The 12,204-nt window shown below is 50.9% G+C and overlaps 1 protein-coding gene across 1 annotated transcript in view; it reads right to left on the bottom strand.

The window, feature by feature from the left end:
- PAPPA2 (pappalysin 2) overlaps positions 1–12,204 on the bottom strand; it is a 96,325-nt gene that overhangs the window by 44,784 nt on the left and 39,337 nt on the right. Inside the window, exons 7-13 of the mRNA XM_055815858.1 lie at positions 10,287–10,779; positions 9,616–9,744; positions 7,906–7,997; positions 7,465–7,658; positions 6,154–6,291; positions 2,604–2,739; positions 2,142–2,361 (exon numbers count right to left, since the gene is read on the bottom strand). Of these exons, the coding sequence (XP_055671833.1) occupies positions 2,142–2,361; positions 2,604–2,739; positions 6,154–6,291; positions 7,465–7,658; positions 7,906–7,997; positions 9,616–9,744; positions 10,287–10,779 (1,402 nt within the window). The remainder of the gene's footprint in view (positions 1–2,141; positions 2,362–2,603; positions 2,740–6,153; positions 6,292–7,464; positions 7,659–7,905; positions 7,998–9,615; positions 9,745–10,286; positions 10,780–12,204) is intronic.

Raw genomic sequence — 12,204 nt, 5'->3', positions numbered from 1 at the left:
TGCATGTGCTGTATATATGAGACTGGGTGCATGTGAACACTCAATTCAATTCTTTACAGGAATAATACAGATCTTCTGTGATCTTTTACAGTCAAATGTCTCTCAACCTCTTAAGATTTTATATTCCCAGATTTTTATAGGGGATTTTTTTTCCCCCCAGACTCCACCTGCCTTATAAGAAATGGATTATTAGCTGTTAAAAATAAGAATAGTGCTGTACAATAGTTTTGGAGCCGAAATAGATCTTAAAAATATAATAAGGGAAGGATACTTGGATGTTTCCTGACTCAACAGAGGCAGATCCTTTATTATTAGCGGGGCTACTGGAGGCTGTAAGCCTAACCTCCCTCTAAATAGTCAAGCCTTTTGTCCAGAAAAGCAATGCTATATATAGCATTTCCTACTCCAAAAACTCTGGGGATCTGATTTACTCCAAGTGTTCGCTAAAGGCATGTGAGTAACCTGCAACTCAACATAGCACAGCTAAGCCAAGGCCACAGGGAGCCCACGGGACAGCAGTGAGAGGAGGAGGCGGAGAAGACACAAAGATCCTGCTGGGTCCTGTCATGCCCATGCAAAGGGGACAACATGCAACTCTGTGCACTTTGGTGATACAGAAACGGGCTTGTACTTCATCTATAATGAGATTTTTAAGAGAGAACCATCTATTTCCCCCTCTGTTTGTCCCTATAGGAGCTTCTCCCCATCCATAGGTGATGCTCAGCTGTGTCCGGTCAGTCTGTTCCTCCTTACAGATACTTCCGAGGGGGAAGCTCTCAAGCAATGAGGGCGCAAAATTATTTTAAAGGATAAGAAAATGTAACTGAAAAACCACATCAGTTGGCTGGGGTCTTAGAAGCATGTGTGTGCATAGCTGTAATGGCTACCAGGAGGAAACGGACTGCATTTCAGGTGGATGCTGATCCTTTAATGTAAGGCTAGGAATAATATTTATATGCTGACTCACTAAGATTTATGTTTCTGTATAAATCACACATGCACTTAAAAAAAAAAAAAAAAAAAAGAAAGTAAAAAGCAACTGCAGAATATTCATGGCTTCCAGAACTCTACATAAATCAATTATACTGTGATCCCACAAGCTTTTAGACAAACACACGCACACTCATTTGTTATCAGGGATGTTCGTCCATCCAGGGCCATCAACAGAAGAAAAATGACAGTAGCAGTGATGCGATGACCCGAGCCAAAGCCCTTGACTCTTAATATCCCCACAGCTCCAGCAAAGCTTGGACCCAAAATCAGTGTTCTCAGTGGTATGGTTTGAGTAATTGGCTGCACCAGAGCGCTGGATCGGCAGCACGCCTGTAACTTCAGGGAGCCCGGGGTCCCAAAGCCAAGCCACACTTGGCGGGTCTGGCTGTCGTCAGCCCCACTACCCCTCTAGGACAGAGCTGAGCACCATCCTTTCATTTCTCTTTGGGTCATGCCTCTGCTCAGCATGCTCTTTCTGCCACCTTTATTTAGTCTGGTTTGGACCATGGTCCTTCCCTGTCCTTTCCCCAGCACAACCCGCTCAGAGAGCAGCACCCATTCTGCAAATGCCACCTCTCGTTTGCAGCTTTAAGATGACAGGTAGATGCCTGCAAGGGCTGGACATCAGTAAATTAAAAAGTTGTTGCTACTATTATTGTTATCACCACGTTACGATAGGGCAGTGTGAGACTTGGTGAGGAGCCCGGGATAGATGGGAGCCAGCACAGAGAGGAGGAGGACAGCTTCATCCCCACCTCCCACAATCTGGGGAAGACTGGAATGGATAGAGATAGAGCTTGCAAAGCACATGCTGAAGAAGCCAACATTTCAGCTTCAGCAGCAGCCCTCAGTGGTAACCTCAGCAGAGGGAGCTTGGTTTTCCTACCAAGAACAGTCCCTTAATCCAGTTTTGTGCAGATGCACGGGCCATGTGCATAATCACACACAATTTTCCTGCCTTCCCCCCGAGCCAGCAAGATAAGTAAGCCAAGACTCATTACGCTGGATTTTCCAGCACCCCAAAAGCCACCTGAGAACAGTCCCAAAACACTCAGTGAGTAGATGAAAACTCCAGAACTGAAGCACAAAGCCCCAAAGGAGGGAGGCATTCTGCGTGCCAACTGGGAAGTGCTCCAAGGAGACCATACCTGCAGCACTGATCACCATGTCCCTCTTCGTGTTGCAGGAGACAGGTGGTGGGCTCAGAGGAGCCAGGCTGAGCTGAGGTCCGCAAGGCCACGGCTGCGATGCCCACGAGTGGGGAGGAGAAGTTGAGCAGCACTGAAGCAGCCTGGTGAGAAGGGTCCTCCTGTCCACGAGTCACATTGATGACAAGGGGGTTGTGCTGGCATGACAGGTCATATGTCCCTGTGAGATGGAGTAAAGAAAGAAGCCACTAGCTCAGCTCCAGAGATATTTTCTCTGGTTTTGATTTTCCTCCTCTGCTCCCCGCCACATCCCAACAGACTACCTCGGAAGCAGGAGATGCTGCAGGGTGGGGGACAGGGGATGTAGCACCCAATCCAGTGAGATATTGCAGTAACGGTGGGGGTTCCTGGTGTCCCTGCTGGGACAGCACAGACTGGTGCCACAGCCCATAGGTTGCTCACCCAAAGAGTGGTTCAGCCCATCTACATCGCTCAGCTGGACAGTGACCCTCGGCTTGTGTTGGTTGCTTGGGATGGTGCCGTCAGAGGCCAGGAAGACCAGGAGGGAGGTGGGCACCGCAGGTCTCTCAAAGCACACCTGGACAGGAGGGCAAGAGAGACCCTGAGAGCGTGCATACCTAATACAGCCGTTCTGATCCCATACATGCAAAAGGGAGAGAAAGAGGGAGCGTGGTGGGAGAGCAGGAGCAGCCTTATGGGGTCAGCGGCTGTGGATGTGCAGGGCAGCAAATGGGTGAGAAGAAAGTAGGGAAGGAAGGGTGCAGGGACAATCCTTTCCCTCCTGACTCCCCTTCGCTGCATGTATCAGTTCAGCCTCACCATAAATTTATGGCATCTTCCCAGCTTCCACACTTGCTGCTCTTATAATCCAGTAACTCGTGACTGAGACCTGGATAATGCCTTTTCTGCCCTCCCTTCACCAGGCTCCAACTCCCACCCCACATGGTGCTGGCTGGGCAAGGAAGGCACCCAGAGAACACAGCTACTAGCACTGCCACTGAAATATTCCCATTTAAAAAAAAAACAAACCCAAAGGACAGCCCCAGTACCCAGAGTGACTGCAACCTATCCATCACCCAACACATGGCAAGATCTATAGGAAGAAGCCCTGTCTGCTCAGAAAGCCAACAGCTCCCCACTTGTCTACAGCCCCGAAGGCTACAGGAGGCAGCCAGGAAACTCACAGCATCAGTCACGGCAGGACAGATGTTCTTTGGAAGTAAGAAGATAGAAATGTTTTTCTCCCCCACCCTGGTACCCCCCCATCCAATGCAGAGATGTGTTTTGAGCAAGATCCACCCCATGGATTGTTTTTGTTGAGTGCTGATGTGGAGGTAGCCCAGAAAATCAAAGTGAAGATGTATTTGGGAGGAGGACAAGTCCCAGCTGGCTGGGCACAGCCCAAAGAGCAGACTGTGGGAGCGGAGGGGACAACCACACAGTTTGTGATGGCAGCCCAGCCTCAGGGTGGTGCGTGCCACGCCAGGCATTGCTCACTCATGGGAGCAGAAGAAAACCTTGGACTTCATCCCAGGGCTCCCACCCTGCAGGGAGGTGCTCGGCAGCAAACACCCCACGAGCGAGTCCCCACCATTGCTTACATGCTGGCTTGGCCAGGGCTTGCTCTGATGGAGGGCTGGCCCGGCTGCAAGGAGCGGACCAGGAGGCTCAAGCATTTTTGTTTGGTACGTCCCCACAGCCTCCCTTGCTGAGAAAAGTAGGGAGAGATGGGAGAAGAAACAGGAAAGCGAGAAGGGAGGAAAGGAAAGCACGAAGAGAAGAAAGCCGAAGAAGAGCCAGCAGTGCTCACAGCCTGCTCGGAGGAGCCAGCCGGGACAGAGCTGCAGCTGGGAAGCTCCAGAGGGCCAGCCGGATTTTACCCAGCCACCTGCTGCCCGCTCCTCCCAGCGTGCTTCCTCAGGGGAGGAGAGATGGTTGGAGAAGTCAGGTGAGGCTTTCCCTGGACTACACAGCTTAAGGTGGAGGGTTTAGTCTTTCCCCTTCCTACAGTGGAAGAAGCCCTACTTAGAGATGAAGGACTCTGGCCACAAATTAGACCAAGAGCAGCTGACCTGCCTAACATCCCAAATCCTTTTTTCTTTTTAATACCTATTATGTGCTTGGCCACAGCAGGCTATCCTCTTAATTTTTCTCCCTCCCTCTCCCCCTTTCTGTTTAATTTCCTGCATGTTAGACATCCTGACTTAACTTACAAGTGATTTTGATTTCTCTGCTCATTGGATGTGTTAGAAACCGAGAACAAAGCATGGCTGGAGATCTGCAAATCCTAACGATTCCCATCTGCAGACAGACCCAAGGTACGTGGTAGATGCTTTGTCAGGTGGCAGACACACACCCCTCTTGCCCTCAGCCTCCTTACAGCATGTCCCAGCCTTTCCCTTGCTCATTGGTGCCACCTCTTGAGAAACGCTGGAGGAAGCAGTTCGTACCACCTGATGAGTTTTGTGGTGTGGCTTTCACCCGGGTGACACAGGTGCAACAGCTTGAAAATGTCCATGGGAGCTGGTGGCCATGAAACAAGATGCACACGTGCGGACACATGTGCACGAACAGCACCATTCCTGTCTGGGCAGGCGGGTCTGCTAGGCGAATTGTCAACAAGAAGCTGTCTTTCCTAACCCAATATGTTACCAATCAGCCAAACTCTATTAAAAAAATAAAAAAGGGGGGGAGGGGGGGGGGGAAGAAAAAAGAAAAAAAGAAAAAGGGCATATTTATTACTAGTCCATAAATAATTTTATGGGCGGAAAATAATAGCACTCCTAGAGAGAGCACGGAGAACCAGTAATGAAAGTCTTTAATATAAACATCCATAGAGGAAGAGAACTGACCACAAGCTCCAATAAAACTGGAACACGCTTTAACCCCTGGTGAGAAGTGGAAAGCGAGCTTTCATCTAGGTAGGGCAGCGGGGGAGACTGCTGCCTTCTCGCTAGCAATGGAAGAAAGGAGGCACATTTGTCACGGCCAGAGACTGAAGCCGGAAAGTAGGTTGCGAGCACACAGACAGGGAAGAAAGGAGGGGGGGGGGAAAGGCAAACCAGCTAAAGGAAGCTCTCTGGAGACACAAAGGACCTCAGGGGCCATAACAGTGTTTATTGACTCAGGTCTGACGATTCACCAAGTCGTCCGAGCGCCTTGGGAAGAGGCCCTCGGCCTGGAGCAAAGCAGGGCAAGGTGCCCCTTGAACCGCGGAGGAAGCAGCGCGCCAGGGCCCAGCTTTCCAGCAACGCCAAGCAACACCCACGAAACCTCTAAACTGTGTCTGTGGTCAGAAAATCAACACTGTAAAAGCCACATTGGCCTAACTCTCAGCTCTCTGTCCTGCTCTTCTGCGTGTCGGGACAGAGAGGTTTGACCGTTCCAAACTGTCCTCCCAAAGGCAGCCCCCGAGCCCCCCTTGGGCTACCAGAGCACCACCCTGGGCACAGAAGTGCCTCCTTTGGTTTGGAGTCACTGGGGAGCAGGAGGACCTGCATGCCCCAGCCAATTGCTGTGGGCTCGGGAGCAGCCTGGAGGGCTCTGGTCCCCTCCGGACGACAGACTATATCCAACCTTCTCCTGGTGCTCTGCACAGCCCTGGGAGCAAAGGCAGCTAGGACTTGAAACACAGCTTGCACCCACCCTTCACGGGTGTAACGGCACAGCCTGATGGCAGGGGACAGTCAGAAGCAAGTTGTTTCTCAGCCTCAACACATTTCTGTGGGCTTCTGGTTTTAGGCACGCTCTTTCTCCTGGCACTCTGCCCCAGGATGGGTTTGCTGTTCACAGTGGGAATGGGGTAACTACATAAGATCCAGCCACAGGCATTTGGGGTTTGTGAAGAGTTCATAGGATACCAAGTCCTATCTGAGCAGTTTTTAAGACTGCTGTAGCTCCTACAGGACAGAAAAGGATGGGTCTTTGTCACCGAAGTGCTGGGACAAAGACAATCAAATTCTTCTGTGCCTGATTGCACGTCCTTACTTACCTTGAGCCAAACTCCTCCATCACCCATGGGCATCCTCTCCTCATCTGGATCCTGAGCGTTGTCTTGGCTGGGACTGCAGGGGAACCAAGCAGCCAGGGAAAGGTCCTTTGGCACATCGTGAAGGTGGGATTTACATATCTGAAAGGAGAGATTTATTTCAGCACAGAAAGAAGCAAGGAAAGTGAGAGAAAGAAACACCACCTACAAAACCTCAAGGAAGAGTCAACAAACACTGAGAAGGATCCCAAGTTGGTTCCTAGCATGAAGACATGATGTGGGTCCCTAAGCAGGAGTGACGTGTCACCACCCACACGTGTGCACAGGGGGCCTTGGCCATTTTGAGGTGCTGTAATTATGCTCTTCAAGCACCCCATGGCATCCGTGGGGCTGAGTAAGAAATAATGAGCCAAGCTGTGAGATGGTAGGTAATGCCACAGCCTCCTGATTTTGGCTGGGCTGATGAGATCCAAAGGTGTCATTCATGTCCCTGAATACCAGTCTTCTGGGCATTCGATACCCTGTGGTATCCCAGACAACCCCACAGGCCTGGCAGATGTGTGTCATTCTAGAGGAGCAGACGCCTGAGCCCAAGGCATCTCATTAGACATGTACACCTGTCTAATCTAAAAGCAATTTAATCACGCTGTAGGTCTCAAGAAGGTTGTTTCTTAGGTCAATAAAAGGCTAAAGATGACCTCTTTATGTATTTCTTGCTCTTCAGCTTTCTGGGGAAGAACATACACATACCACACTAACACTAATCAGATGAAATCCTGTCCTAGACCTCCAGGCCCTGCTCCAAAGCCCGTATGAAAGATGGGAATTCTCCCATCGATTTTTCCTTGGCTTCAGATCAAAGAGTTTGAGAGCAGCACAGATGCTGATATATGCATGGTTTGATCCTTTCAGGCCCTGACCGTACAAGGTATTAGACTGACGGGATTTTTTTTTTAAACCAGCAGTAGGACTACTCACATGCTCAAAGTTGTGCATTTAGCCGGTGGGACAGGGGGGTGTCACTGTTTAGCAAACTGCATGGTCAGGCGAGGTGCTCCCTGCCTTGGTGAAACACCCCTCCATGTACTGCAGTTCCTGGGCTTAGGGACTACTGAAAGAGGGGGGTGAGAAATGGCCAGGTCTTCTACTGGCTCCCTGCATGGGAATACAGTAACCACTGAGCCCTGCTAGAGCTGCTTTGTAGGTTTTGGGTTTGCCTCAGCACACTCCTGCAGCAGTGACTTCCCCAGCTTTACTGCGCGGGCCTTGCTAGAAAAGTTTTTTTTTGGTTTTTTAGGCCATGTCTTCACTCACCTTCACAACAGGCTCTCCAGTGACCAAGGAAGCAGGGCAGGACTTCACATCCTGATGGGAAGCATAGGCTTTGACTGCCCACAGATCCACATATCCATCAGGCGTGTAGGGACCACAGTCCAGGACACTGCTTGTCTTCTCAAACTGCTCACACACCCCGTCCCCATCATGCACGTAGCACAGGCTTGGTTCCCCTGCAAGGAGAGCAGGGATTACCTGCTTACAAACCAGACTCCAGGATCATACATCTTCTGCTGTCCTAGGAGGCATGCTGACCCTGGGATTTCCCACCACAAGGCCCTGACAAGATCTATGGCTCATTCCAGCTGCAAATCCACATTTTGTTGCCTGAGGTACATCACCCCTGCTCTGAGGAGCAGCATGAATAACACACACTTTTGACTCTGCTTCAAAAGGATGTCTCAATCCATTTGGACTCACCAACACAGTTGAACCCTTTTTCCTTTTTACACTTCCTGGAACAGCCATCTCCATCCAGCAAGTCCCCATCATCGCATTCCTCCTCCAGGCTCCTAAGGAGACAACAGCCAGGTGTGTTAGCACCACCCTTGACTCAACACCTCTGCGCTTCTGCCCAGTCATGAGTGAGAACCCCAAATTTTGGTTCCATTTCCACAGAAGCAGGGAGAAGAGGAAGGACCACATGTGGAATAAGGTAGAAGAGAGAAAATACCACATCTTGCCAGGTGATCAAAAGAGATTGTAAGCACAGCATATGGGAGGAGGCATGACTGTACTGTGACTTTCTTATAGGACCTGAGGCAAGAACTACAGGGGAAAAAATTAAACTATATGCAACGGGGGAAGTAGAGAACCAAGCATCAGGAAGACTTGCTGCTGGAGAAAGCAAGTGTTGGAGAGGGCAGGAGGTTCTGAGATGGGGCTTGTGTTTCAGTGGGAGCTGGAGAAGCGGGAGGCAGGAGAAAGGGAGTGGGAGGGAGAGGAGGTTAGCCCAAGAGGAGACAAGAATCAGCCCCCAGCTGACATGCATGGCATCTCACAAGCAAAAAAAAGCCCACGTAGTTTTCTTGAAAAGGTTCTGTCCTCATGCTGTAGAAAATACACCTGATGGGAAAAGCTGGCAAAAATACCTCAATTTGTACCTATTATAAAGTTACATATGCCAAACACCATGAGCAAGAAAACCTTCAGACATACATCTTGTGATGCTCACCCACCTCCCCCTTCATCTAACAGGGAAGATCCACTGTGTCCCATCTTCCCACTTTTGGCTCACTTCCACAAACAGTACAATGGAAAAAAACTTTCACAGACAAAGCTTCCCACATGAAAATCTCAGCTGCTATCTGCCTGTTCCTGCTCCTCTCACTTTTCTACCAACTTTGACAATGGAGCCTAAGGGGTTGTTCACTCTGTCTAGACCAAGGCTTCGGCTAGTATGAATTCATCCTAAAACTGTAGCAGATGACACCGCTCCAGCAGCTAGCCCTGCCGTAAGCCTCTGTACCTTGCTGGGTCTTGTATAAAACCACAATCCCTCCTGCACTTGCTTCAGTTACCCACTTCCCTCACACTTAAGAAAGCCGTGTTCAAAGGAAAGCGATTCTGAGCAACCTGGAAGTTGAAATGTGAAAAAGCTGGAATATGGAAATAATTATCCCCAGAGAGAGCAGGTGAACCGTTGGAGTCTCTCAGTGTGGAGGCAGTGCACCCCTCATCATTTGGGGTCTCTAAACAAAGATGAGACAGCTCTCTAAAACCACCACACTGTGTGGGACTGAGCTTGCTGCACAACCTGATCCTGCAGGGCCACCGCTGTGTGCCCTGGGCAAGAAGGTATATTGGCCAGTCCCAAAGGCAGGTAGGTCCCTTTGGGGTCAGACTGTGCGGCACTTCGCTGAGATGGGCCAGAATCCAAGCACTGCAGTCCAACATGGAGTATGTTCAGGTTGGACCTCTCATCCAGACCCTGCTTCTCAAAAAGACCATCCCCTGGGCATGTGGCAGTTTACAAAACACAAGCTCTATCATCCAGACTGATGAGGGATTCAGTGCCCCATCTTCAGCCAAGCACCCATGCGTGGAGGACCAGCCCATTGCTTCTTGCTGGGGCAGGATGACTTGGCAGCATAAAGAACCTCAGCTGAGAGCTTGAGTTTTCCGACTTACGTGGTCACCTTGCCATCCCCACAGTAGGGTGCTCCATGGACATGGATGAGCGGTGGGGAGGCTTCTCCTGAAATCGTCCCAGAGACTGCCTGTACCTGGTAGCGGTACACCTGCCCGGGTGTGACTTCCCTGCAAGAACAGAGAGGACTTGAAGAGAGCAGGAGGGAACAGCCCATACATCTGCAACAGATTTGCTCCCCACGGCTACAGAAGTCACGTGCCTGTGCCCGGGCAGTATCACAGTTTGACATATGTCTTCGTACTCTCAACTGCCAGAGACAGAGACTGTGGGAAGAGGGTCTCTGCCAGGTCGTGCAGGGGGGGCTGTTGCTTATTTCCCTGGGGTCTGAGCTGGGGAGAAGCGGCATTAACTCGAACAATCATTTTATTGTGTTGATGGGGAAGATATTTCCGGGTTTAATAAGCTCTTTCTAGTTAGCCTGGGCTCACGGGCAAGGGTCACGCTAGCATGGGGGGTCTGCAGCAAGCTTCCCCAATGCCAAATAGGGAATCAGCTCACGGTATTGAATGTGGCAATTGCTGGGGGCCGGCGGGGACGACACCAAGACACAAGCAAAACCATCTAGAGGTTTAAAGGCACAGCCCAAGGAAGCCATTTAAACTGTCCCAGCCACCCAGTCAGCCTGTGACAGCGTGGCCTCATCACTCACGTGTCAATGAACTGGCGGTGCGCCTGTGCTGGGGTGGCAGGGGACCCGCTTGCAAATGGGGGGTCGCGGAGGACTCTGTACTGGATCAGCTTGCAGGCGGAACAGTGAGAGCTGTGGGGCATGGAGGTCAGCAAAGCCGTGTCTATTTCCATCCTCTCGTCAAAGGTGTAGATTTTGACTCCGTACATCTTTTTGGGGATGTTGAGCTTCACGGTAAAGGGGACATCACAGAAGGTGTCCAAGGGGCCCAGGTGGATGGACTCCCCCTGCTCCATCAGGACTTCAATGTCAGACAGCGCCTTGGGAGAGCCCGTGGAGAGGTACGTGGTCCAGAGGGTGAGGGAATGGGGGTAGACGGGGTGCAGGAAGCGCAGCTCCAGGATGCAGCCATCCGGCTGAGGGCACGGCACAGTCATGTTCATGTGGTACAAGTGGAGCTCTGGACTCCAGGCCTGCAGGCTGGGCTCACAGGGCTGATCCACATCAGGGGGGCCTGAGCAGAAGGGACAAGGGGGAAGCTGATGAGAACCAGGTGAAAGCTGACCTCACAGGGGACCCAGAGGGGCAATCCTCCCCCTGCAGTATCCTGTAGGTGCTTAAGCATCTCTGTGCCATAGCTGCACACCCATGTAGTCTTGCACCCACCACAGGCATGTGCCAGAGCTGGTGGCATCTGCCCTAACGTCCTAGAAAGCACAAGACTTGGCAGATCTGGTGTCTCACAGCCCTCTAGAACAGGGGCGATGGTATCCACACTGCAGTTGGTCACAGTGCCATGCTCTAGTCACATCCTGGACACAGCAGGGGGGACGTGAAGCTTGCTCTGTAATCTCATGGGCACAGAAGGCTTGCCAAGGGCACCTGGATGCTGAGTCCCAGTGGCTCTGTAAGGTTGGACCTCTCTGCTATAAGCAGAGCAGACACTGAAGCTTTCTACAAGGCACGTGCTGGAACAGGTCACAGGCAGGAATGGAGCAGGCCCAAAGCAAGCCAGGGAAGCAGCTGTGGAAGGCTGCTCTTCCACCAGGACCTCCTGAACAGTGCCCAGGCTGACCTCAGCTCCCCAGCCTGCCTCCCACAGTGATGGATTAGCACTCAGCAAAGACAACCGTATCGTTGGGCTTTCGGTCCCAGAAAACATCACTGGAATTCACCATCCTGTAGTAGAAACACCCTGGTCTTCATTAACCACTGCAAACTTTTCTTAGGGCCCAGCATCAGTTCAAAGCCTGCATCCATTTAACCATTAGTCTCCTAAAACCCATAAAACCTGTCTCTTTCTCACCTGAGCAAATATTCACTTGTAATAACTGCAGGTCACGCATAGGAGAAAACAACATCCAATAATTCCAGAGGCAGTTTGAATCTGCCAGTGCATCAGACAGGCAGGGGAAGCTGGAACCACTGACAATAAAGGAGCTAAGCTTTGATTTATTTGGTATTGCTGAATAAGCACAAATATTATTCTTTAAGTTGATCCCTGGCTCCCCCCCCTCAACTTGCAATGCTAGCAAGAGATGCTGAAAGAGTTTTCAGACATAGAATCTCAGCGACGTCCCAACTCTCTTTTCTCAAACCATGGGCTGCATCCCAAAGGTGTAATAATGTCCAAACTGCACTTTCTCTACAGCCACCCCAGCACATTTACAGTCACCTTCAGTGGCCCAAACGTGCAGATGCACAGAACTAACAGATCCTCTGGCTCCACGTGGTTCAACAGCAGCACGTGCACCATATACAGCTCATGGGATATTTTTCACCTGGTCTCCTGCCTCCTCTGCTTTGCCTGGGCAGCATGAAAAGCCCAACAGCTCCTACAGCAGCTGCATGACCCTGAAAGTCACCACCATGCCCACAAGGTGGGTCTCTAAACCAACATCTGCATCTCGGCATGAGAGAATTGTAACACATTGCTGTT

Source organism: Falco peregrinus, chromosome 10 (assembly GCF_023634155.1).
Source record: "Falco peregrinus isolate bFalPer1 chromosome 10, bFalPer1.pri, whole genome shotgun sequence".
NCBI classification, from domain to species: Eukaryota; Metazoa; Chordata; class Aves; order Falconiformes; family Falconidae; genus Falco; species Falco peregrinus.
This window is presented reverse-complemented; position numbering and strand designations above follow the sequence as displayed.